Source organism: Leptodactylus fuscus, unplaced genomic scaffold (assembly GCF_031893055.1).
Source record: "Leptodactylus fuscus isolate aLepFus1 unplaced genomic scaffold, aLepFus1.hap2 HAP2_SCAFFOLD_97, whole genome shotgun sequence".
NCBI lineage: Eukaryota > Metazoa > Chordata > Amphibia > Anura > Leptodactylidae > Leptodactylus > Leptodactylus fuscus.
In genome coordinates, this window is record NW_027441023.1 from 248,712 (window position 1) to 276,528 (window position 27,817).

A 27,817-nucleotide genomic window follows, 5' to 3' on the forward strand; every position below is an offset into this window, starting at 1 on the left:
CTGCTGGACTGTAATAAACAATGAGTGATTACACATTCTGGAGTGTGGGCTATTCCTCGGTGCATCAGGGAACTGCCCCAACAACAAAGACATAGAGGGCTTAAGGGGATTCTGTCAATGGCATTAGTGATTTTTAACTAAACATATTTTATATTTTTCATATCTCATTTTATTAACATTTTCAAAATGTTTTTTTACAGAAAATAAAACATAAAAAGGAGGTAGCAGTGGTATGAACATTTTGAGCATATGAGATGAAACAATACAAAGAGGGTCAAACCCTCAAATGATCTGAAAAAGACTGAATAAGTAACATGTATGTAAAGTCTGTAATAGTCTCGTGAGTGTGGGTCTTTGGTAAAGAACAACCTTTGAAGACGTCTACTGGGTGTCTGCTAAGATACTAATTTGGTTGAATTTAAACCACGGTGACCACGTCTTCAAGAATTGGTTGTGTGAGCCGGTGGTATGGTATGAGGGACTTTGCTGCCTCAAATAAGTGCGTTTTGAGATTAGCTTTGTTGGGCGAATAGTAAGATGTAGGGCATGAGAGAAGGACAGAAGCAGGTGGGTAGATAAGAGTGGACGAGGTGATATGTTGAGTCTTGTGTTATTTGGGACCAGAAAGCCTTAATCTTCGGGCAGGTCCACCATATGTGATAAGGGGTACCTCTTTCCGTTCGGCATCTCCAGCACAAGTCGTCTGACGACAGTTTGTGAGCGTGTAGCCAATCTGGAGTACGGTGCCATCTCACTAGGAGTTTAAAATGTGATTCCTGAAGCCGCACAAAGTTTGAGAAGCCATGTAAGATTGTAAGATGGATGTGATTTCATCTTGAGTGAAGGTTGTATCGAGCTCAGCTTCCCAGGCTGAAATATATTCCGGCTTGGAATCTGGAATGGTATCTAGCAAAGCTGCTTTACAGGTAGCTAATCTTCTGTTTTTTTGGAGATTTAAGGACAACCATCCTCTCAAACTTGGCCACTGGTTTGTCAGTTGTAACCGGGCGAGGTAAGGAGGCGATACAGTGTCTGAAATTTTGATAATGCAAGAAAGAGAGTTGTTTATTGCCAATTAGTGTCTGCAGAGCGTCTTTATCTAGAGGTTTCCCATAGACCAGGAGATCTGTCAGTCTCTTATCTTTTAGTAATCTCCAAAAATCGTCATATCTGCTGGTGGGCTTCTGGAGGAGATGTGGTAAAAGATGAGCAGGGAAATATTTTTCATAATGCGGCATGAGTCGGGTACTTAATTCACGCCAGATTTGGCATGGTCCTTTCAGAAGGGAATCAAAATGGGGATCTCTTAGTGTGGTGAGGTCTGGGGTCCAAAGGTGCTTGTCTAGTAATTCACCATGCTGTAGAACTTCCATCTCTCTTACCATTGAGTCCTGTGGAGGCACACTCAGGGTAAGCCATCTGGTCAGGAGATTCACCTTGTAGTAGGTCGTCACATCAGGTAAGGAAATTCCGCCCCTGGCGTTGCTCAGAGTAAGCAGTCTAAAGGGTACTTGTGTTGCATTATTTTCCCACAGAAACTTGATAAAGAGAGTTCTTAGAGAGGCGATGAAGGGGGATATGCAGCATTCTAATTGTGTACAGTAGCTTAGGTAGGACATGGGTTTGGAGGATATTCTTTCTCCCGAACCATGAGACGTAGGGTATGTCATAGGAGTATATCAAAGTTTTCACTTCCTTGAGTAGAGGGGGGAAGTTAGCCGAGAATAGTTTCTGTAAATCACTAGTCAGTTTAATGCCTAGGTAGGAGATGTGGTCTGACTTCCATACAAAAGGGGAGTCCTTTTTCAACGATTTCTGAGGGTAGTGAAATAACTAGGATTTCTGATTTGGAGAGATTTGGTTTGAAGTTGGACATCTTGCCATAGTCATGAAGGAGATTCGTTACAGCAGGTAGTCCTCTTTCAGGATTCGAAAGCAAAAACAAAACATTGTCAGTGAAGGCGACAGAGTGCAAGGAAGATACACCTATGGGGACTCCCTCTATCTCAGGGTGTATGCGAACTGCCTGCAGGAGAGACTCTATTGTTAAGATAAACAATGAAGGTGAGAGGGGACACCCCTGCCTCATCCCATTAGAGATGTTGAAGAATGGCGACAATGTTCCATTGATTTTAAGTCTTGCATGGGGTTGAGCATAGAGGGAGAAGATCGCAGAGATGAAAGAAGAAGGGAAACCAAAAATCTCCAGTGTGTTGTGCATAAAATCCCAGCTCACTCGATCAAATGCCTTCTCAGCATCTATGCCGAGAAGTACCAGCTTGTTTCTCAACTTCCGGGACAGGGATATTTCATGTAATAATTTGTGGGAGTTATCTTCCCCCTCTCTATTCTTGATGAAGCCAGATTGCTCTTCGTTGATGAGGGAAGACAGGAGAGGTTGAAGCCTGGCGGCCAACAGTTTGGCCCAAATTTTTAGATCCAAATTAAGTAGGGAAACCGGGCGGTAGCTCCCGCAGTCGGTTGGATCTTTGCTGCTTTTAGCAATGAGCGTTATTTGGGCTTCATGCATCTGTCTGGGGAGTAGGGAACCTTCAAGTAGGGAGTTACAAAATTCTGCAAGTCTGGGTAGTAGGACATTTTAAAATTTTCTATAATATAAGATGGTAAGTCCATCTGGGCCTGGGCTCTTGCCAAGTATGAAACTTCGTATAATCGTTTTGAGTTCCGTGTGGGAGATTGGGTCCAATAGCTTATTTGCTGCTTGATCCGACATCTTTGGTAGGTTTAAAGAGGTCAGAAAGTTGGAAGTGGCTTCTTTGGTATCATTCGCTACAGGTGCATCACAGAGACGGGAGATGTAAAGTTTGGAATAAAATGTCTGGAAAGCGTTAGCTATTTTTTTGGTGTCTTTAACAATGTTGCCTTTGTCATCTTTGATTTTGTCTATGTGAGTCTTTGCCTGAGCTTTCTTGGTCATCTGTGACATCATTTTCCCACCTTTGTCTCTATGTGCTTAGAGGCAAAATTTAAAGAGAAGGTGGTTTTTGGCAGTTTGCATATGGAACAGCCTTTTAAGCTTCTCCCTGAATGCTGAAAGATCACAGTGGAGACAAGTCTTGTGATTTTATGTGTCCTTTCAAGTGCTCTGATCTGGGCAAGTAGAGAGTCAACTTCTTTTTGTCTTTGTTTTTTGATGAGAGTTGCTTTTGAGATAACAAGGCCTCTCACATAGGCCATGTCATAGTTACAGAGACGTCAGGGGTAAAGATTTCTGAAAGCAAAGAATTATCATTTAGGAGACCGTCATTTAACCTCCAGGACCACTGGCGGGGGGATATCTCTCGGATGAGGAAGGAAGCCGTGACAGGTGCACGGTCCGATATCGTAGCACAATCAATATCTGCAGACTGAGAGAAAGGCAGCAAAGTTTGGGAACAGAATAGGTAATCAAGTCTCTGGTGCAAATTGTATTTTGGTGAGAAATGGGAGAAGTCCCTCTCGGAGGGGTGGAGAGCTCTCCAAACATCTGTCAGTTGTAAATCCTGGAGGGCTTTGAGTAGGGAGCTGATGGCCAACTGGGAGATCGCTGATTTGCCTGATGACGAGTCTAGTAGTGGATTCATTGTGACATTCAAGTCGCCACCCAGAAAGATGTTTCCTACCGCAAATTGGCGTAAATCCTGGAGTGCCGATTTTATCCACGGGACTTGACCTTGATTAGGTGCGTAGATGTTACCAATTGTCACTGGTCTTGAGGCCAGTATCCCTCTCAGAAAGATGAACCTACCGTCTGCATCAAAGTGTTGGTGGAGAGTGAAGGGTGTCTCGCGATGAATAGCTATAGGGACACCCTTGGAGGATGAGGAAGTGTTACAATTGAAGTACCACTAATCATATGGGTGTTTTGGGAAAGACGGTATCTTTGAGGCCTTCAGGTGTGTCTCCTGGAGTAGGAGAATGTCAGTTTTCAGTTTCTTCTCAGCATTCCATGCCTCTTCTGTGGTGAAATTAAACAGTTTGAGTTAAACGTGGTGAATGTGACTGTTGTCATAATAGGGTAGAACAATAAGCAAGAAGGATATCCCGTTCTGTCAGTGGGGGTCTAGAGTTCCATCGGTCTGATGGGTTGCTTTAGTAGACAATCAATATGTCGATATGTAGGTCACTCCCGGGAAGAGGTAGGGGAAGAAGAGGGGAGTGAACAGGAATAGTGAACAAGGAAGGGGGGGGGGTGTAAGACAAGAATCTAATACAGAGGAAAAACCGTGAAGTTATATAGTTATAACCTGACAAATTCACAAGAAACTTAATAAGTATGAGTAACAATATAACAATGAGCTCTTATTGGAACTAGTTAGTAACCTGATCTGAGAACTAGTCACAACATACTCCTGCATAAAATGGGAGTGGATTAATGGTTTCAGTATAGCTTAGTCAAGAGTAAATATGCTTAACTAGGAGTGAAAAGATAACTGCTAGAAAGTACACAATAATCAGTATTACAATGTAGACTGGAGGACCTAACCAACAATCGCGCATATGACATTACAGATTAGTCAAGGATAGTTGATTGTGTCCATAAAAAACTGCTGAACTGCAGTGTGAGTGACTGCTTAACAACCAAATAAGTAACATAATAAATCAATTCAAAGTAGTAGTATGTAAATTTCCAGCTCACCCTGCTATGGTAACCAGTTTTCGTCCTGTGTTGCACGGATAGAGGATGGACTGTGTCCCCAAAAAGCCAACCGATTCCAAACTGAAGAAAATCCAGCATCCAGCAGGCGAAATTCTTAAAATTCCAGCTTTATTAATTCATTTAAAATACCATCACAGGTTCATCCAAGAGACATGCAGTTATTGTGGCATGATAAACGGCTTCGCACTTCGGGACTGCAACACGTCCCTTCTACTTGCCAAGTATTGCGTGTTGCAGTCCCGAAGCGCGAAGCCGTTTATCATGCCACAATGAACCTGTGATGGTATTTTAAATGAATTAATAAAGCTGGAATTTTAAGAATTTCGCCTGCTGGATTTTCTTCAGTTTGGAACATAATAAATCAGTTGGGTGTTAACTCAATCAGTTCACCTGGAAGCGGGTCCAAGCTAAACTTAAAGCTAGGGCAAATAAGATATTTAACCAGCAAACTAGGTGGAAAGTATTCATAAAAGTCCCAACAAATAACAGTGAGTCACTCACAGTCCGTTGAGTCCTAACTCCGCGGGTTTTCAAGATGGTTCAGAGGATCTGGATCTCGCTAGAGATTTCTTAGCTCTTGGAGACTTGAAGCGATGACTCTGTTGTCACGAGTCTACCTCAGGTAGCTCAGGCAGGTCAGGTAGTGGTGGAGTGGGTGACCAGGAGGGGATGTCCATTGGTGGTATGTTCAATTGGGCCCACAGGGTGGTAAGATCATTCTGAGACTTAATGGTGATGCGTCTTCCTTTATGCATAATCGCTAGGCCAAAGGGGTATAACCATGCGTACTTGATATCTTTTGCACAAAGTACTTCTAGGAGGGGCTTGAGTATGCGCCTTTTCGCTAGAATGGACGGGCGACATCTTGGTATATCGATATGTTAGGATGGCAGCTGTTATATAAAAAGGAAAATGTTTGTTTTGGTACCGTGTTAGCCAGTGGTTATAAAATATAAAAAACAAAAAAAACTTTGCAAGTCTTCAGTAGGTGATACCTTTTTTAATGGCTAACTCATAATGATGACAGAATATGACGTTTCGAAGCTTTCCTCTGAGCTTCTTCTTCAGATATAACTAAAAAACACTTTCTGCAGGCTGCATATTTATGTACAACAGGACACATAGGGATAGGATTACAGGAGGGAGGGGGGGAAAGAGGCTTATTACTATATACTTATAACAACAAACAATCAATTGCCAGATCCCCCAGTTCTTATCTTAATGGCTGTCTTAATGATGTGTATAAAAAGACATAATAAAGACTACATGTCACTGTACAGCCGCTATATACCACTACGTCACTGTACAGCCGCTATATACCTCTACATGTCACTGTACAGCCGCTATATACCGCTACATGTCACTGTACAGCCGCTATATACCGCTACATGTCACTGTACAGCCGCTATATACCGCTACATGTCACTGTACAGCCGCTATATACCGCTACATGTCACTGTACAGCCGCTATATACCGCTACATGTCACTGTACAGCCGCTATATACCGCTACATGTCACTGTACAGCCGCTATATACCGCTACATGTCACTGTACAGCCGCTATATACCGCTACATGTCACTGTACAGCCGCTATATACCGCTACATGTCACTGTACAGCCGCTATATACCGCTACATGGTCACTGTACAGCCGCTATATACCGCTACATGTCACTGTACAGCCGCTATATACCGCTACATGTCACTGTACAGCCGCTATATACCGCTACATGTCACTGTACAGCCGCTATATACCGCTACATGTCACTGTACAGCCGCTATATACCGCTACATGTCACTGTACAGCCGCTATATACCGCTACATGTCACTGTACAGCCGCTATATACCGCTACATGTCACTGTACAGCCGCTATATACCGCTACATGTCACTGTACAGCCGCTATATACCGCTACATGTCACTGTACAGCCGCTATATACCGCTACATGTCACTGTACAGCCGCTATATACCGCTACATGTCACTGTACAGCCGCTATATACCGCTACATGTCACTGTACAGCCGCTATATACCGCTACAGGTCACTGTACAGCCGCTATATACCGCTACATGTCACTGTACAGCCGCTATATACCGCTACATGTCACTGTACAGCCGCTATATACCGCTACATGTCACTGTACAGCCGCTATATACCGCTACATGTCACTGTACAGCCGCTATATACCGCTACATGTCACTGTACAGCCGCTATATACCACTACATGTCACTGTACAGCCGCTATATACCGCTACATGGTCACTGTACAGCCGCTATATACCGCTACATGTCACTGTACAGCCGCTATATACCGCTACATGTCACTGTACAGCCGCTATATACCGCTACATGTCACTGTACAGCCGCTATATACCGCTACATGTCACTGTACAGCCGCTATATACCGCTACATGTCACTGTACAGCCGCTATATACCGCTACATGTCACTGTACAGCCGCTATATACCGCTACATGTCACTGTACAGCCGCTATATACCGCTACATGTCACTGTACAGCCGCTATATACCGCTACATGTCACTGTACAGCCGCTATATACCGCTACATGTCACTGTACAGCCGCTATATACCGCTACATGTCACTGTACAGCCGCTATATACCGCTACATGTCACTGTACAGCCGCTATATACCGCTACATGTCACTGTACAGCCGCTATATACCGCTACATGTCACTGTACAGCCGCTATATACCGCTACATGTCACTGTACAGCCGCTATATACCGCTACATGTCACTGTACAGCCGCTATATACCGCTACATGTCACTGTACAGCCGCTATATACCGCTACATGTCACTGTACAGCCGCTATATACCGCTACATGTCACTGTACAGCCGCTATATACCGCTACATGTCACTGTACAGCCGCTATATACCACTACATGTCACTGTACAGCCGCTATATACCACTACATGTCACTGTACAGCCGCTATATACCACTACATGTCACTGTACAGCCGCTATATACCACTACATGTCACTGTACAGCCGCTATATACCACTACATGTCACTGTACAGCCGCTATATACCGCTACATGTCACTGTACAGCCGCTATATACCACTACATGTCACTGTACAGCCGCTATATACCACTATATGTCACTGTACAGCCGCTATACAGATTGTAAGGGGTCAAGCAGAGAGATAGCGGAGCGATCCTTCTCCTCTCCTGAGCTCCGCCCCCATGCACTGGTCACATGATAGCGGTGACATCATCACAGGTCCTTCAGCTCTTGCAGCTCCTCGGTGGTCAGTGCTGTTGTCTTGTTCTCTCTGTTATCAGCCATTACCCCAGGCTATAGATATATATATATACTGTATATACAGCAGTGACTGCTCTCTCTGTTATCAGCCATTACCCCAGGCTATAGATATATATATATACTGTATATACAGCAGTGACTGCTCTCTCTGTTATCAGCCATTACCCCAGGCTATAGATATATATATATATACTGTATATACAGCAGTGACTGCTCTCTCTGTTATCAGCCATTATCCCCGGCTATAGATATATATATATATATACTGTATATACAGCAGTGACTGTTCTCTCTGTTATCAGCCATTACCCCAGGCTATAGATATATATATACTGTATATACAGCAGTGACTGCTCTCTCTGTTATCAGCCATTACCCCAGGCTATAGATATATATATACTGTATATACAGCAGTGACTGCTCTCTCTGTTATCAGCCATTACCCCAGGCTATAGATATATATATATATACTGTATATACAGCAGTGACTGCTCTCAGGACACGTTCACACTGCGGCTAGAAGGTAAGATGACATCATTGCTCCAGGTGTGAACAGAGTCTTAGTTCCATGATCCTGCAGTCACATACAATGGGCCCCATCACTGGTGTCTGTGGGAATCCTCCTGTATCCATGTGAGGAGCTCCTGTATGTCACACATGATGTGGCCCCTGGAGGATTTCAGGCCCTTCCTCTCTCCTGCACTACTAGATCCTCCAGCTCATCCAGTTTCCTCCTCTTCTCCTCCAGACGCTCCTTCTCCTGAATGACCCACCAAGGATGGACAAGGACAGGACTGAGATCACCAGAAGAATATTAGACTTCACCTTGGAGATCATCTATCTGCTGAGCGGAGAGGTATCTGTACTACATTTCTATCATCTATCTGCTGAGCGGAGAGGTATCTGTACTACATTTCTATCATCTATCTGCTGAGCGGAGAGGTATCTGTACTACATTTCTATCATCTATCTGCTGAGCGGAGAGGTATCTGTACTACATTTCTATCATCTATCTGCTGAGCGGAGAGGTATCTGTACTACATTTCTATCATCTATCTGCTGAGCGGAGAGGTATCTGTACTACATTTCTATCATGTATCTGCTGAGCGGAGAGGTATCTGTACTACATTTCTATCATGTATCTGCTGAGCGGAGAGGTATCTGTACTACATTTCTATCATCTATCTGCTGAGCGGAGAGGTATCTGTAATACATTTCTATCATCTATCTGCTGAGCGGAGAGGTATCTGTACTACATTTCTATCATCTATCTGCTGAGCGGAGAGGTATCTGTACTACATTTCTATCATCTCCCTGCTGAGCGGAGAGGTATCTGTACTACATTTCTATCATCTATCTGCTGAGCGGAGAGGTAACTGTACTACATTTCTATCATCTATCTGCTGAGCGGAGAGGTATCTGTACTACATTTCTATCATCTATCTGCTGAGCGGAGAGGTATCTGTACTACATTTCTATCATCTATCTGCTGAGCGGAGAGGTAACTGTACTACATTTCTATCATGTATCTGCTGAGCGGAGAGGTATCTGTACTACATTTCTATCATCTCCCTGCTGAGCGGAGAGGTAACTGTACTACATTTCTATCATCTATCTGCTGAGCGGAGAGGTATCTGTACTACATTTCTATCATCTATCTGCTGAGCGGAGAGGTATCTGTACTACATTTCTATCATCTATCTGCTGAGCGGAGAGGTAACTGTACTACATTTCTATCATCTATCTGCTGAGCGGAGAGGTATCTGTACTACATTTCTATCATCTATCTGCTGAGCGGAGAGGTATCTGTACTACATTTCTATCATCTATCTGCTGAGCGGAGAGGTATCTGTACTACATTTCTATCATCTATCTGCTGAGCGGAGAGGTAACTGTACTACATTTCTATCATCTATCTGCTGAGCGGAGAGGTATCTGTACTACATTTCTATCATCTATCTGCTGAGCGGAGAGGTAACTGTACTACATTTCTATCATCTATCTGCTGAGCGGAGAGGTATCTGTACTACATTTCTATCATCTATCTGCTGAGCGGAGAGGTATCTGTACTACATTTCTATCATCTATCTGCTGAGCGGAGAGGTATCTGTACTACATTTCTATCATCTATCTGCTGAGCGGAGAGGTATCTGTACTACATTTCTATCATCTATCTGCTGAGCGGAGAGGTATCTACTACATTTCTATCATGTATCTGCTGAGCGGAGAGGTATCTGTACTACATTTCTATCATCTATCTGCTGAGCGGAGAGGTATCTGTACTACATTTCTATCATGTATCTGCTGAGCGGAGAGGTATCTGTACTACATTTCTATCATCTATCTGCTGAGCGGAGAGGTATCTGTACTACATTTCTATCATGTATCTGCTGAGCGGAGAGGTATCTGTACTACATTTCTATCATGTATCTGCTGAGCGGAGAGGTATCTGTACTACATTTCTATCATCTATCTGCTGAGTGGAGAGGTATCTGTACTACATTTCTATCATCTATCTGCTGAGCGGAGAGGTATCTGTACTACATTTCTATCATCTCCCTGCTGAGCGGAGAGGTATCTGTACTACATTTCTATCATGTATCTGCTGAGCGGAGAGGTATCTGTACTACATTTCTATCATCTATCTGCTGAGCGGAGAGGTATCTGTACTACATTTCTATCATGTATCTGCTGAGCGGAGAGGTATCTGTACTACATTTCTATCATCTATCTGCTGAGCGGAGAGGTATCTGTACTACATTTCTATCATCTATCTGCTGAGTGGAGAGGTATCTGTACTACATTTCTATCATCTCCCTGCTGAGCGGAGAGGTATCTGTACTACATTTCTATCATCTAAGGAAAAGGAAATATAGGATGGCACTGCTAGAAATATAAATGAAAGTCCCAATAAATTGAAGGTTAGTATGAGGATTGTAACCTTAAATGTGAAGAGCTGTGGGGGTGCTCAACAACCAAAAAAAGGCAGTATGAACAAATAGAGCATATGTAGAAAAAATTAGGAAGGGCACTCACCCACATCCAAGCTCGTCTTCATAAAATACTTCTTTTATTAAGGTAACAGATTTCTTTAAAATCAAGTAGTGCAGGGAGGGAATAGAGCATATCAGGCAAGTAGGCAACAGCCGTTTCGCGCAACTGTGTGCGCTTTCTCAAGCCTCAGAATGCAATAACAGATGGACAGAAAAGCAGGCTTAAGTACTGTTAAAACAATCAGGCATAATAGGAATCTCATGAGGTGGATTCAGCTTCCGCCAATGGCAAAAGCTACCATGCCCTTCATGAATATTCATACCAGCATAGGTGGACCAGAATGAAGACTGTTTGAAAGTCTTTACACCAATTAGTAATGAGCCAATGCTCAGATGTAGAGTCAGCCGAATGCACTATAGGGTTGTGCATACAAACCTCCGTGCTTCTCAATCCTCCAACGGGGAGAGGCACGGACAAGCAGCCAATCAGAAGAAGGCCTATGCGCAAACGCGCATCGATCCTCTGTGCGGCACTCCGGCATATAGACACAAGGCAGTCTGCCTATTGAAAAAGCGCCGATGCGCATGCGTGTTAAGACGCGAGGGTCTCAACATCGCGTATAAGCAGTCAATTGACTGCTACAATAAACCAGGAGCCAATCCAGGAAGCGCCGATGCGCATGCGCATTAACGTGCATCGGCATAGCCTTGTCCTTACGGCATATGCCGATATATGCCGTGCATCGCCATCCAGAAAATATTTATTAATCATAGATGTTATATTTTTTAATTACTGCATTATTTATGTTGTAGTGTTCTATGACTACTATGGCTGCATATGCTGATAGAAATTAATCAGAGAGGGCACTATTTTATAAGATCCTCCATGCCCGATTATTATTTCCAGACAAAAACATTCAGAAATATGTAGTTGAACGTGCAGTATAATAGAAGTATTTTATAACATTTTTCAAAGATGATGAGACAATTTTATACGAAAAAGAATCATATATAAATGGGATGACAAGAATTAGAAAAAGTTGTTCTTAGAGTTTCTTTACAGAAAAATACCCATATCAAGTCTATCGTTTAACCCTAAGGGGCCGGTCGCATTGGTACGTAGAATCCATTTTGCTTCACATTGAAGCAATAATTTATTATGATCCCCTCCTTGAGGGGGTAGATTCACCTTTTCTATTCCGGCAAACCTCAAACAGCTTGCATCTCCGTTGTGTGAATCAGTAATATGTTGTATTAAACGTGGGGAGCCTTTTTTTAGTGGAAATAGATTTGAAGTGTTCCCGAAACCTCACATAAAGAGGTCTAATAGTTTTTCCAATGTAGTAGTAACCACATGGACAGTAAACCACATAAACCACAAATTTTGTTTTACAAGTCAGAAATTGATTTACCGTATGTTCAATTTTGCCCAAAGGTAGTATATGTTTCTTTAGATTATAGCGACAGTATTTACATTGTCCACAGGAAAAATTTCCTTTTGGACATGATTTCTCCAGCCAGCTGGGGTCTTTTTTAGACGACAGACGACTGGACACTAATGTATCTTTTACAGTTCTGCAACGCTTAAAACTAATAAGGGGCTTCATTTCTGCTTTTGATGCTAAAGTGGCATCACTCTGGATTATGTTCCAATTACGGTAAATGGCTGATCGAATTTGTTTTTCCATAGGGCTATACTTAAAGGTGAAGGTAAACCTATTCTGAGTTTTCTTACATTTATTTGGACCTTTCAATAATTTATTTCTATCCAAGCCTTTTGATTTAACATATGCTTTTTCAATAGCGTAGTCGGGATAGCCTCTTAATCTCAGACGTTTTTTCAGAGACTCAGCCTGTTTTTCGAAGACTTCAACCTCACTGTTTATCCTTTTTAAACGAATGAATTGGCCGTAAGGAATGGAATTTTTTACGGATTGTGCATGAAAGCTCTTATAGTGCAACAATGTATTTGTCGCTGTGGGTTTTCTGTAGACCTCCGTGGAGATGCTGTTCCCTGTTTTTTTAACTAAAACGTCTAAGAATTCAAGAGTATCATTATTGATTTTTGCTGTAAATCTCATGTTCATATGATTAGTGTTGAGATAATTTACGAACTCAAAGAAAGCCTCCTCTGAGCCAGACCATAGTAAGAAGACGTCATCCACATACCGTAGATAGAGCTGAATAAATTTAGAGAATCTATTATTTACGGAATACACATATTCATCTTCGAAATCGGCAAGAAAAATATTTGCAAAGGTGCACGCTAAAGGCGTGCCCATTGCCGTGCCATTAATTTGGGCGTACCAGCGCTCATTAAACATGAACGCGTTATTACCTAATACGGTTTCAATACCTCGTTTAATAAATTCGATTAAGTCGACATCTTTTTGTGCATGTTTCAAGATCTTAATGATAGAATTAACCCCCTGTTGTTGTGGAATGCGGGTATATAAGCTTTCTACGTCAATAGATGCCAGTTTTATATTGCTTTCAAAGGAGACCTCATTGACTCGTCTAAGAAAATCGTTAGTATCCTTTAGATAGGAAGGTATCATCGGGAGGAGAGGTTGAAGCAACCAGTCTAGAAATTGTGAAACAGGTTCGGTAGCAGAACCGATACCTGCCACAATAGGTCTACCGGGCGGATGTCTTAAATTTTTGTGTATTTTGGGTAAAAAATACCACGATGGTTTTTTAGGAAAGGCAACAAATAACTTTTCGGCTGTTTTTTTCGATATGACCTTTTTGTCCACTCCATATCTTAAAAGATTATGTATTTTTTTATTTATAGCAGGAATTGGGTTCTTTTCCAATAATTTGTATGTGCATTGATCACTCAGTTGTCTCTCGGCCTCTTTTAGATAGTAATCCCGACTCATTATGACGGCATTACCGCCTTTATCGGCCTTCTTTATCACCAGATGGGACTGTTGTTTTAACCAATCTAAAGCTGTTTTTTCTTTTAACGTAAGATTGGATACCTCTTGCTTATAAATGAGAGCTTTTACGTCCCTAAGTACTTGGTGGTAAAAAAGGTCTATTGCACTACCCGGTTGAATAGGCGGATTAAAAGTGGATTTAACCCCCCTATCAAAAGGTTTTATGTTATCGGGGGCTATAAAGTTATCATCGGGCCAATCAACTAGATCTAGTAATATATTTTCCTCTTCTTTTTCTAATGGATGATTTACAAAAAAACCCAAAGGGCCAATAGTACAAGGTACTTCACCGCTAAACTCCTCTAAGTTTATATTCTCATTAGACTTCTCTGAAAAATGTTTACATAAAGCAAGTTTCCTGACTCCTCTGAAGAGGTCCTCTTTATGTGAGGTTTCGGGAACACTTCAAATCTATTTCCACTAAAAAAGGCTCCCCACGTTTAATACAACATATTACTGTTTCACACAACGGAGATGCAAGCTGTTTGAGATTTGCTGGAATAGAAAAGGTGAATCTACCCCCTCAAGGAGGGGATCATAATAAATTATTGCTTCAATGTGAAGCAAAATGGATTCTACGTACCAATGCGACCGGCCCCTTAGGGTTAAACGATAGACTTGATATGGGTATTTTTCTGTAAAGAAACTCTAAGAACAACTTTTTCTAATTCTTGTCATCCCATTCATATATGATTCTTTTTCGTATAAAATTGTCTCATCATCTTTGAAAAATGTTATAAAATACTTCTATTATACTGCACGTTCAACTACATATTTCTGAATGTTTTTGTCTGGAAATAATAATCGGGCATGGAGGATCTTATAAAATAGTGCCCTCTCTGATTAATTTCTATCAGCATATGCAGCCATAGTAGTCATAGAACACTACAACATAAATAATGCAGTAATTAAAAAATATAACATCTATGATTAATAAATATTTTCTGGATGGCGATGCACGGCATATATCGGCATATGCCGTAAGGACAAGGCTATGCCGATGCGCGTTAATGCGCATGCGCATCGGCGCTTCCTGGATTGGCTCCTGGTTTATTGTAGCAGTCAATTGACTGCTTATACGCGATGTTGAGACCCTCGCGTCTTAACACGCATGCGCATCGGCGCTTTTTCAATAGGCAGACTGCCTTGTGTCTATATGCCGGAGTGCCGCACAGAGGATCGATGCGCGTTTGCGCATAGGCCTTCTTCTGATTGGCTGCTTGTCCGTGCCTCTCCCCGTTGGAGGATTGAGAAGCACGGAGGTTTGTATGCACAACCCTATAGTGCATTCGGCTGACTCTACATCTGAGCATTGGCTCATTACTAATTGGTGTAAAGACTTTCAAACAGTCTTCATTCTGGTCCACCTATGCTGGTATGAATATTCATGAAGGGCATGGTAGCTTTTGCCATTGGCGGAAGCTGAATCCACCTCATGAGATTCCTATTATGCCTGATTGTTTTAACAGTACTTAAGCCTGCTTTTCTGTCCATCTGTTATTGCATTCTGAGGCTTGAGAAAGCGCACACAGTTGCGCGAAACGGCTGTTGCCTACTTGCCTGATATGCTCTATTCCCTCCCTGCACTACTTGATTTTAAAGAAATCTGTTACCTTAATAAAAGAAGTATTTTATGAAGACGAGCTTGGATGTGGGTGAGTGCCCTTCCTAATTTTTTCTACATATGCTCTACATTTCTATCATCTCCCTGCTGAGCGGAGAGGTATCTGTACTACATTTCTATCATCTATCTGCTGAGCGGAGAGGTATCTGTACTACATTTCTATCATCTCCCTGCTGAGCGGAGAGGTATCTGTACTACATTTCTATCATGTATCTGCTGAGCGGAGAGGTATCTGTACTACATTTCTATCATGTATCTGCTGAGCGGAGAGGTATCTGTACTACATTTCTATCATCTATCTGCTGAGCGGAGAGGTATCTGTACTACATTTCTATCATCTATCTGCTGAGCGGAGAGGTATCTGTACTACATTTCTATCATGTATCTGCTGAGCGGAGAGGTATCTGTGCTACATTTCTATCATCTCCCTGCTGAGCGGAGAGGTATCTGTACTACATTTCTATCATGTATCTGCTGAGCGGAGAGGTATCTGTACTACATTTCTATCATCTCCCTGCTGAGCGGAGAGGTATCTGTACTACATTTCTATCATCTATCTGCTGAGCGGAGAGGTATCTGTACTACATTTCTATCATCTATCTGCTGAGCGGAGAGGTAACTGTACTACATTTCTATCATCTCCCTGCTGAGCGGAGAGGTATCTGTACTACATTTCTATCATCTATCTGCTGAGCGGAGAGGTATCTGTACTACATTTCTATCATCTCCCTGCTGAGCGGAGAGGTATCTGTACTACATTTCTATCATCTATCTACTGAGCGGAGAGGTATCTGTACTACATTTCTATCATCTCCCTGCTGAGCGGAGAGGTATCTGTACTACATTTCTATCATCTATCTGCTGAGCGGAGAGGTATCTGTACTACATTTCTATCATTCCTGTAAGAGCAGTGACACTCTGGACTGTTTCTATAACTACAGATGAGCGATTCTAAGTTGACAAAGTGGAATTTGATACGAATTTCAGGAAATATTCGATTTACGTCTAATTCGGATTTCCTGACAAATCAGTTTTTTCTGTCTTGGCTGCTGCACATGATTGGACAAGGGGCAGGAACTCTGGTAACGCGGGATCACCCACAATGCCAGGTGTGCAGCCAATCAGCAGTCAGACATCCCTGTGATGTCACAGCCCTATAACTACCCTCTGCCATCTTAGGACTAGTTCACATGTAAATTACTTGAGGCTTATTTTGGAGCCCCCTCCCGTAAAGTGAATGGGCTGCAAAAAACCGCACATTAAAAAACCCTCCCATTCACTTCTATTGCTTTCGTCAGGCGATAACGCCTGAAGAAAGGTCATGTGGCTTCTTTTTTCTGCTAGCGGCAAAAAACTGCTCACAGAAATAAAAAAGCTAGCAGTCTACATAGACCACTATTGTAAAGAGGCGAAATCCGCCGTCAAAATCCGCCTCTTTGCCCCCGTGTGAACTAGCACTTAGGTTCAAGCATTTTCCATTGTACTTAGTGTAGGGAGAGACATCAGCAGGCGCCGGGGAAAGGGGGAGAAAAAACATGAAACTGATAGTTTGCTCAATCGCAGTTCAGGGAAAGAGCATTAGAAATGTAGGGAAAGGATCGGGAGGAATTTCTACAGAGTATTGAAGCAGAACAGGGGTCATTTGGGGTGTCTGCAGCGTTGGTAATAGGAATGTTAGGGGCTCAAGACCCCCGAGTTATGTTGTCGTATTTCTGATTGATCAGGAAGAAGTTTACGAGCTCGGGAGACATACAGACTGACACCAGGGTATCTTGTTCAGCATTCTTCAGTTTATTAAAGCAAAATGGACAGGTTTCTATAGCCTACGTGATTATACTACAGTCACATGGCACGATGTCCAAGTATGGTTACATAGTTCCGCTAACACATACATTCTACTTCAAACTGGTTTGTTGCGAAAACATCTTATGACAGAATACAAGAATGTTTCAGGAACCAAAATGTGCTAGTGTCCCTGTTTCTGATCAAGGCTACAGCCTGTCAGCACTTTCTGAACATACTGTTAACCCTTACAGGAACTACTACACCTCGCTGTACTGCCATTATACTAATGAGTGGTAAAATTCTAGGCCTTGTTGCCGCGCATTAGTGGCCAAGAACAAGTATTATACAGTAATCTCGGCAGGTATCTGCTGTAAGGACTCTTCTTGGTGTCTATTAGTGGGGGGGAGTAAGGGGCTTATTCACCGTTGTGTGTTGAAGGGGGGAAATTCCAGCCTTTTTGCCCTGTATTAATTTCCAATTCATTTACTTATTTGATGTAACAGTATATCAGACAGAGAGGCGACAGGCCCTGCACAGGAGAGGGGCACAGGCTTAACTGTTTCTGGCGCAGGCACAGGTCACAGCAGAGTAAGGGGCAGGGCAGGTCGCAGCAGGGGTCAAACACAGAGGCCTGAGCTCCCAGTGTCAAATAATGGTCGTGTTTTGACCAGCAATCCAACGGGTTCTAGAATGGTTTGTTTTGTTTTAAATTCTTATTTTATTGGTATAACAAATATCATCAAACACACAATACAAATTGTGAGATGCACAAGGATGAGAAAATATTACATACAGCGTAGCATATCGTAAGAAAACAGCTATTTTAGATCCAAGTATCAGACGTGGAGGAGCCATTCGTCTGGGCAGCCCTAGAGCCTCAGTACTTTGGAAGGAGAGAAGCTGCCGAATAATGTGGTTACAGAGAAATAATATAACAGATAAAGATGAAAAGGAAATGTGGGGAGGGAGAGAGGGCAGGGGTAGAGGGGGTGGGGGAAGTGGAAAATAGAAATAAAAGTTAAGTACGTCAGGTGGAACTTCATAATTAAGCAACCTAGTCAGTATTGATGGATATACAGTGCCTACAAGTAGTATTCAACCCCCTGCAGATTTAGCAGGTTTGATAAGATGCAAATAAGTTAGAGCCTTCAAACTTCAAACAAGAGCAGGATTTAGTAACAGATGAATAAATCTTACAAACCAAAAAGTTATGTTGCTCAGTTAAATTTTAATAAATGTTAAACATAAAAGTGTGGGTCAATTATTATTCAACCCCTAGGTGTAATATTTTGTGGAATAACCCTTGTTTGCAATTCCAGCTAATAATCGTCTTTTATAAGACCTGATCAGGCCGGCACAGGTCTCTGGAGTTATCTTGGCCCACTCCTCCATGCAGATCTTCTCCAAATTATCTAGGTTCTTTGGGTGTCTCATGTGGACTTTAATCTTGAGCTCCTTCCACAAGTTTTCAATTGGGTTAAGGTCAGGAGACTGACTAGGCCACTGCAACACCTTCATTTTTTCCCTCTTGAACCAGGCCTTGGTTTTCTTGGCTGTGTGCTTTGGGTCATTGTCTTGTTGGAAGATGAAATGACGACCCATCTTAAGATCCTTGATGGAGGAGTGGAGGTTCTTGGCCAAAATCTCCAGGTAGGCCGTGCTATCCATCTTCCCATGGATGCGGACCAGATGGCCAGGCCCCTTGGCTGAGAAACAGCCCCACAGCATGATGCTGCCACCACCATGCTTGACTGTAGGGATGGTATTCTTGGGGTCGTATGCAGTGCCATCCAGTCTCCAAACGTCACGTGTGTGGTTGGCACCAAAGATCTCGATCTTGGTCTCATCAGACCAGAGAACCTTGAACCAGTCTGTCTCAGAGTCCTCCAAGTGATCATGAGCAAACTGTAGATGAGCCTTGACATGACACTTTGAAAGTAAAGGTACCTTAAGGGCTCGTCTGGAACGGAGACCATTTCGGTGGAGTACGTAACTTATGGTATTGACTGAAACCAATGTCCCCACTGCCATGAGATCTTCCCGGAGCTCCTTCCTTGTTGTCCTTGGGTTAGCCTTGACTCTTCGGACAAGCCTGGCCTTGGCACGGGAGGAAACTTTCAAAGGCTGTCCAGGCCGTGGAAGGCTAACAGTAGTTCCATAAGCCTTCCACTTCCAGATGATGCTCCCAACAGTGGAGACAGGTAGGCCCAACTCCTTGGAAAGGGTTTTGTACCCCTTGCCAGCCTTGTGACCCTCCACGATCTTGTCTCTGATGGCCTTGGAATGCTCCTTTGTCTTTCCCATGTTGACCATGTATGAGTGCTGTTCACAAGTTTGGGGAGGGTCTTAAATAGTCAGAAAAGGCTGGAAAAAGAGATAATTAATCCAAACATGTGAAGCTCATTGTTCTTTGTGCCTGAACTACTTCTTAATACTTTAGGGGAACCAAACAGAAATCTGGTGGTTTGAGGGGTTGAATAATAAATGACCCTCTGAATAAACTTTTCACAATTTAAAAAAAAATTAAACAAAGAAATAACATTTTTTTTTTTGCTGCCGTGCATTTCACACTTCCAGGCTGATCTACAGTCCAAATGTCACAATGCCAAGTTACTTCCGAATGTGTAAACCTGCTAAATCTGCAGGGGGTTGAATACTACTTGTAGGCACTGTATGTTGGTCTTGAAACCATGGCTTCCAAGTCTTAAGGAAAGAGTCATGTGTTCCGGGTTCTAGAATGGTTGAATCAATCATCCACTTCATCCTAAGTGACATCAGAAACCCCCCACCACCACCACCAAAAGTTGTGGGTTCGTCAGACACAAGTTGGCATTGCCCGGGAGCAGGCCCTGTACCCTCAGGTGTCCTCATCCTGCCTCTGTCCTTTTTTGTCCCCTCACCTAGAGAAGTCCTCTATGCTGTGGGCTCAGCTCCACTATACAGTGAGGAGGAGCCACTACTGGACAGTCAGCAGCTAATGGCCAGCCAAGATCTGGAGGAGACGGAAGGCAGATGACCTAGACACACTGTGGTAGTACTCACAAAACACAAGAAAACGTTGAGCGGCACATAGTGTCACACAATTTTTGAATAGTGTGATAATAATAATTGTCACTTGTACAAGAGCCTGATTGGCCTCTTACCTTCTACAATTGTGAAGAGTCACAACAACCAATGGGCTTAAGGTAGACCCAATATGGGTGGCAGCGATCCTGCCCTTATATGACATGGAGTTGTCAAACAATGTAGGCAAAAATAGTGTGGAACACCCACAAATTGGTGGTTGGACAAAGCACACGCTGTTAAAGAGGACCTTTCATGGATTTCGGCACATGCGGTGTTATATATCTCTGGAAAACCGACAGTGCGCTGAATTCAGTCGGCTTTCCTGATTTGTGCCCCGGGAGAATAGCTATCGGTGCTGGTACTGTAGCTCTTCACAGTCAGAAGGGCATTTCTGACACTGTCAGGAACGTCCTTCTTCAAAGCAGTGCCTACCGCGCTGTGCTCTGAAACCGGGGAGGAATGCCCCCTCCCTCTTCTCACACTGCTCGTCCTTAGATGGAGGGGGCGTTCCTCCCCGGTCTCAGAGCACAGCGCGATAGGCACTGCTTTGAAGAAGGACGTTCCTGACAGTGTCAGAAATGCCCTTCTGACTGTGAAGAGCTACAGTACCGGCACCGATAGCTCTTCACCCGGGGCACAGATCGGGAAAGCCGACTGAATTCAGCGCACTGTCGGTTTTCCAGAGGTATATAACACCGCATGTGCCCAAATCCATGAAAAGTCCTCTTTAAAAAGTATTCGGCTTCACTTCACAAAGATGGAAGCAAATCACTCTTCATGCGAAACAAGGAGCACTACGCTACACTACACTACTAGGAGTACCCGAAAGCAGGAGCAGGTACAAAACACAGAAGACATACAAATATTCCATTCACGTGTCATCTCTGTTTTGTTGTCAAAGGAGACCCCTATCACACTACAGGAGGAGCTTGAGTCTCTGCACGGTTCTTTATACCTGGCACTAACATCAACCTGTAAGGTTTAGTTGAGTCTGTAAGAGCAGTGAGACTACGGAGCTCTGAGTAAGGTGTCATGGGAAATTCATTATGTGAATCTAGAAGATATCTGGAGTCTAATAATATTCCAGGTTATCAGACTTACTATGGACTCAGGAAGGATTTATACCCCTCATTGTCTCTCCATACACAGGAATACTCACTGGTGAAGAAGACATCGGGGGACTGTGTGGCCCCCAGCAGCCATGTCCAGGACTCCGGAGGTTGGAGTAGGAGCCGAAGCCCCATCACAGCCCCTCCCCCTCTCTCCCTGATACATGAGCAGAAGATTCTAGAACTCACCAACAAGATGCTGGAGCTGCTGACTGGAGAGGTGACACTGCTGGGAATGCTGGGAAATTCTCCAGTAACAGCACTGGAGGGGTCGGGGTGATGACTGTATCATTGTGTTGTCAGGTTCCTATAAGGTGTCAGGATGTCGCTGTCTATTTCTCCATGGAGGAGTGGGAGTATTTAGAAGGACACGAGAATCGGTACAAGGAGGTGATGATGGAGGACCCCCGGCCCCCCCGGACATCACATGGTAAGAGGAGACCTATAGATGTGTGTGTGTATATATATATTTGTATACAGGTGTAGCAGAGCTGAACTTCTGCCGTTGCAAATGTTTTTCTAGTGATTTTTCATTGGTTGTTGTTCGGGTTAGCGCTGCTACATCTGTATATACGGGGATATAGCGCCCTCTGCTGTGAGTCTCCTGTAACAGCAGTAACTGAGCAGTTACACTCGGAGGGGGCTCTATCTCTGCTCCGATGTCCCCCATGCATGGAATTATCCAAACCAATAAATATATTATTTCAATTGCACAGTGAACGCCCTGACAGAAAAATACCAGTAACATCTACAACTTGTCCTACAAAAAATGAGTCCTTGCACGGCTCGATGATCTATAATATTACGGGGAGAAGAAGGGGAGTGGCAGGCATTTTTATCCAGACCTGGATGTGCTACAGTGTACAAGTGTTAGTTGTCACACAGACAGTCCAGGAGCTGATTATGGCTTTGAGGTCGGGAAGGCCGGCTCAGGAGAGAGCAGAGCAATGGAGCCTGGACAGGTGCAGAAGGGAGAATGGAGACCCAGAAAATATATCTAAAAAAAATTATGAAAAGAAAGTTTTTGATACTTCCCACTGATACCCAATTGAAGCATCATCATGTGTGTACTGTGTAAATGCATCACAATATACAAATAATTTTTAGTTGCTAAAGGACCTTCGATGATTTCTTCAAGGGTGGTTCTTAAAGGGGTTTTCCATGATAAATTAAAACTTTACCCCTAAGCTAAACCTCCTCCCCCGCCTAACTTCTAATTTGCTTCCTTTAAAAAAAAGTATATTTACTCATATGCCTGTGACCACCCGAGGCACACTTTCTTATTTCCTGGTAACGTTCTCTATCAGCGTTTCCGGAGACAGGAGGCCACCAGTACTCCACTCCCGGCCTCCTCAGTCCCCCTCATACTCACCACTGCTCACTTCCTTTTCTTCTGCTGGGCGTCGCTTCCTTCACAAGGAGCCGGAATTGGCGCCTGCGCAATAGAACTCTGGCAGAAGCAAAAACAAGCAGCGTTCTATTGCGCATGCGTGGCCTCTGCCGGCTTTCTATTGCACAGGCGACAGTTCCAGATCCCAGGTGAAATGGCAGAAGAGGGGACAGCGGTACCTCAAAGTCATCTCCAGGATGAGAAGACAGGTAAGTATGATGGGGTGAGGAGGGGTTTGGGGGACTGAATTACGTAGCTGGGTTGTAAATTTTTCTACTTTTATGTTTTGAAAAAAAATATCATCAAATCAATTTTAATCCTACAGACAAGCGCAGTAAGAACCTTGAGGAAAACTATAAAGTAGAAGAAGATATTATTTATACCCATAATGTACGTCCAGGTCATCACACTACAGATCCATCATATAATCCCTCAAATCATGAGGAACCTTCTGACCAACCACAGATTGTGACCACAAGTACCGGCCAGAAAGAGGGGGAAAGGTTTCAATGGGAAGATGGAGAAGAGTTTAATAAAAGCTCAGATCTTCTTACACGGAGAACAATTCACCCAGGAGATGAGCCATCTTCATGTTCAGAACATGGAGAATATTTCAACGATAAGTCAAATTTTGTTACAAATGAGAGAAGTCACACGGAAGAGAAGTCATTTGTATGCCCAGAATGTGGGAAATGTTTCAACAATAAATCAAATCTTGAAAAACATGAAAAAATTCATACAGGAACAGGAGAGAAGCCGCATTCATGTTCAGAATCGGAGAAATCTTTTATATCTAAAGCCAAACTAAATGATCATCAGAGAAGTCACACAGGAGAGAAGCCATATTCATGTGCAGAATGTGGGAAATGTTTTACTTCTAAATCAAATCTTATTACACATGAGAAAATCCACACAGGAAAGAAACCATATTCATGTTCCGAATGTAAAAAATCTTTTACTTATAAATCAAAACTGATTACACATGAGAAAATCCACAAAGGAGAGAAGCCATATTCATGCTCAGAATGTGGAAAATGTTTTATTGCTAAAGCCAACCTTCATGATCATCAGAGATGTCACACGGGAGAGAAGCCGTATTCATGTGCAGTGTGTGGGAAATGTTTTACATCTAAATCAAATCTTATTACCCATGAGAAAATCCACACAGGGGAGAAGCCATATTCATGCTCAGAATGTGGGAAATGTTTTACTTATAAATCAAAACTTATTACACATAAGAAAATCCACACCGGTGAGAAGCCATATTCATGTTCTGAATGTCCGAAAAGTTTTACAGTTAAATCAAGTTATATTAGACATCAGAGATATCACACAGGAGAGAAGCCATATGTGTGTTCTGAATGTGGAAAAACATTTTCAGATAAATCAAGTCTACATAGACATCAAAGAAATCACACAGGAGAGAAGCCGTATTCATGTTCTGAATGTGGGAAAGGTTTTATGAAGAAGGATAATTTTGTTGTGCATCAAAGAATTCACACAGGAGAGAAACCATATTCATGTTCTGAATGTGGAAAACGGTTTACAGGTAAATCAAGACTCATTACACATCAGAAAAATCACACAGGAGAGAAGCCTTATTCATGTTCAGAGTGTGGGAAATGTTTTATGAAGAAGGAAAATTTTGTTGTGCATCAGAGAATTCACACAGGAGAGAAGCCGTATTCATGTACAGAATGTGGGAAATGTTTTATAGATAAATCAAGTCTCCTGAAACATCAAAAAATTCACACAGGAGTGAAACCATATTCATGTTCAGAGTGTGGGAAATGTTTTATGATGAAGAATCATTTTATTGTGCATCAGAGAACTCACACAGGAGAGAAGCCATATTCATGTTCTGAATGTGGAAAATGTTTTTCAGATAAATCAAGTTTCATTAGACATCAGAAAATTCACACAGGAGTGAAACCATATTCCTGTTCAGAGTGCGGTAAATGTTTCATGAAAAAGGATAGTTTTGTTGTGCATCAGAGAATTCACACAGGGGAGAAGCCGTATTTATGTTCTGAATGTGGAAAACATTTTATTGATAAATCAAGTCTCATTAGACATCTGAGTAATCACACAGGAGTGAAGCCATATTCATGTTCAGTGTGTGGGAAATCTTTTATAAAGAAGGATAATTTTGTTGTGCATCAGAGAATTCACACAGGAGAGAAGCCATATTCATGTTCTAAATGCGGAAAATGTTTTTCAAATAAATCAAATCTTATTAAACATGGGAAAACTCATACAGAAGACAAGCCGTATTCATGTTCTGAATGTGGAAAACATTTTATAGATAAATCAAGTCTCATTAGACATCAAAGTAATCACACAAGAGAGAAGCCATATTCATGTTCAGATTGTGGGAAAGGTTTCCTTAAAAAGAAACCGTTTATCGTGCATCAGAGAACTCATACAGGAGAGAAGCCATATTCATGTTCTGAATGTGAAAAAAGTTTTTCGGATAAATCAAATTTCAATAGACATCAAAGAATTCACACAGGTGAGAAGCCATATTCATGTTCAGATTGTGGGAAATGTTTTATTTCAAAAGCCAAATTCAGTGATCATCAGAGAAGTCACACGGGAGAGTTTATGGAAAATAAGACCATTCTTCTTCACAATCAGACATTAAACAGCCAATAAGAGCCTCTTTTTGGGTGACATTAGCTTGTATCTGCGAGGTCAATGTGACCGGGATCCATGGAGGAAACGTCTTGTAGATATAAGCTGTGAAGATGAACTGTCATCATGAAAAAGGAAGGAGACCCTGTGTGACATGTATATTATATGATATATGGACGTATCGTTGTCTGATTGTTATGTAGGGGATGACTCCTAAATAGAGATCGGGGCTAATAGCCCAGAAAGAACTGCTGGACTGTAATAAACAATGAGTGATTACACATTCTGGAGTGTGGGCTATTCCTTGGTGCATCAGGGAACTGCCCAACAACAACGACATAGAGGGCTTTAAGGGATTCTGTCAATGGCATTAGCGATTTTTAACTAAACTTTTTTTTTCAAATCTCATTTTATTAACATTTTCAATTTGTTTTTTACAGAAAATAAAACATAAAAATGAGGTAGCAGTGGTATGAACATTTTGAGCATATGAGATGAAACAATACAAAGAGGGTCAAACCCTCAAATGATCTGAAAAAGACTGAATAAGTAACATGTATGTAAAGTACAAGGATTCTTGTTCTTAAGCAAAGGAAATGAGAGGAAAAGGCATAAAAATGAAAAAAGGGAGGGTGGGGGATGGGGGGGGTCAGGGGATATAAAGGTCTGGTGAAAGGTGAGAGAGGGGTCTGTCAGTCTGTAATAGTCTCGTGAGTGTGGGTCTATGCCAAGAAGGACCAGCTTGTTTCTCAACTTGCGGGACAGGGATATTGCATGTAATAATTTGTGGGAGTTATCTTTCCCCTCTCTATTCTTGATGAAGCCAGATTGCTCTTCGTTGATGAGGGAGGGTAGGAGAGGTTGAAGCCTGGCGGCCAATAGTTTGGCCCAAATTTTTAGATCCAGATTAAGTAGGGAAATCGGGCGGTAGCTCCCGCAGTCGGTTGGATCTTTACTGCTTTTAGCAATGAGCGTTATATGGGCTTGTATCTGTCTGGGGAGTAGGGAACCTTCAAGTAGGGAGTTACAAAATTCTGCAAGTCTGGGTAGTAGGACATTTTTTAATTTTCTATAATATAAGACAGTAAGTCCATCTGAGCCTGGGCTCTTGCCAAGTGAGAAACTTCGTATAATCGTTTTGAGTTCCGCGTGGGAGATTGGGTCCAATAGCTTATTTGCTGCTTGATCCGACATCTTTGGTAGGTTTAAAGAGGCCAGAAAGTTGGAAGTGGCTTCTTTGGCATTATTCGCTACAGGTGCATCACAGGGAGGAGAGATGTTGTAAAGTTTGGAATAAAATTTCTGGAAAGCATCAGCTATTTTGTCGGTGTCTGTAACAATGTTGTCTTTGTCATCTTTGATTTTGTCTATGTAAATCCTTGTAAATTTGTAAATCCTGGAGGGCTTTGAGTAGGGAGCTGATGGCCAACTGGGAGATCGCTGATTTGCCTGATGAGTCTAGTAGTGGATTCATTGTGACATTCAAGTCGACACCCAGAAAGATGTCTCCTACTGCAAATTGGCGTAACTCCTGGAGTGCCGATTTTATCCACGGGACTTGACCTTGATTGGGTGCGTAGATGTTAGCAATTGTCACTGGACTCGAGGCCAGTATCCCTCTCTCCTGAGATGAACCTACCGTCTGCATCAAAGTGTTGTTGGTGGAGAGTGAAGGGTGTCTCACGATAAATAGCTATAGGGACACCCTTGGAGGATGAGGAAGTGTTACAATTGAAGTACCAGTAATCATATGGGTGTTTTGGGAAAGACGGTATCTTTGAGGCCTTCAGGTGTGTCTCCTGCAGTAGGAGAATGTCAGTTTTCAGTTTCTTGATCAGTCTCAGCATTCCATGCCTCTTCTGTGGTGAATTTAAACTGTTTGAGTTAAACGTGGTGAATGTGACTGTTGTCATAATAGGGTAGAACAATAAGCAAGAAGGATATCCCGTTCTGTCAGTGGGGGTCTAGAGTTCCATCGGTCTGATGGGTTGCTTTAGTAGAAGATCAATATGTCGATATGTAGGTCACTCCTGGGAAGAGGTAGGGGAAGAAGAGGGGAGTGAACAGGAATGGTGAACAAGGAAGGGGGGGGGTGTAAGACAAGAATCTAATACAGAGGAAAAACCGTGAAGTTATATGAGCTCTTATTGGAACTAGTTAGTAACCTGATCTGAGAACTAGTCACAACATACTCCTGCATAAAATGGGAGTGGATTAATGGTTTCAGTATAGCTTAGTCAAGAGTAAATATGGTTAACTAGGAGTGAAAGGATAACTGCTAGAAAGTACACAATAATCAGTATTACAATGTAGACTGGAGG

The 27,817-nt window shown here is 42.5% G+C and overlaps 1 protein-coding gene across 1 annotated transcript; it reads left to right on the forward strand.

The window, feature by feature from the left end:
• Positions 1-8,707: 8,707 nt before the first annotated feature.
• On the forward strand, positions 8,708-25,830 carry LOC142189033 (uncharacterized). Its single transcript, XM_075262106.1, has 4 exons — positions 8,708-8,809; positions 21,513-21,692; positions 21,776-21,902; positions 23,188-25,830. The coding sequence occupies exons 1-4, from the start codon at positions 8,732-8,734 to the stop codon at positions 25,515-25,517; spliced, it is 2,715 nt and encodes a 904-aa protein (XP_075118207.1). The 5' UTR covers positions 8,708-8,731; the 3' UTR covers positions 25,518-25,830.
• Positions 25,831-27,817: the final 1,987 nt, after the last annotated feature.

Bases quoted from the DNA above. Each gene is read 5' to 3' on its own strand.
- LOC142189033 (XM_075262106.1), top strand. From the start codon at position 8,732: ATGGACAAGGACAGGACTGAGATCACCAGAAGAATATTAGACTTCACC. The intron at 8,810-21,512 runs GTATCTGTACTA...CTCCATACACAG, and splicing joins TCTATCTGCTGAGCGGAGAG to GAATACTCACTGGTGAAGAA. The intron at 21,693-21,775 runs GTGACACTGCTG...TTGTGTTGTCAG, and splicing joins TGGAGCTGCTGACTGGAGAG to GTTCCTATAAGGTGTCAGGA.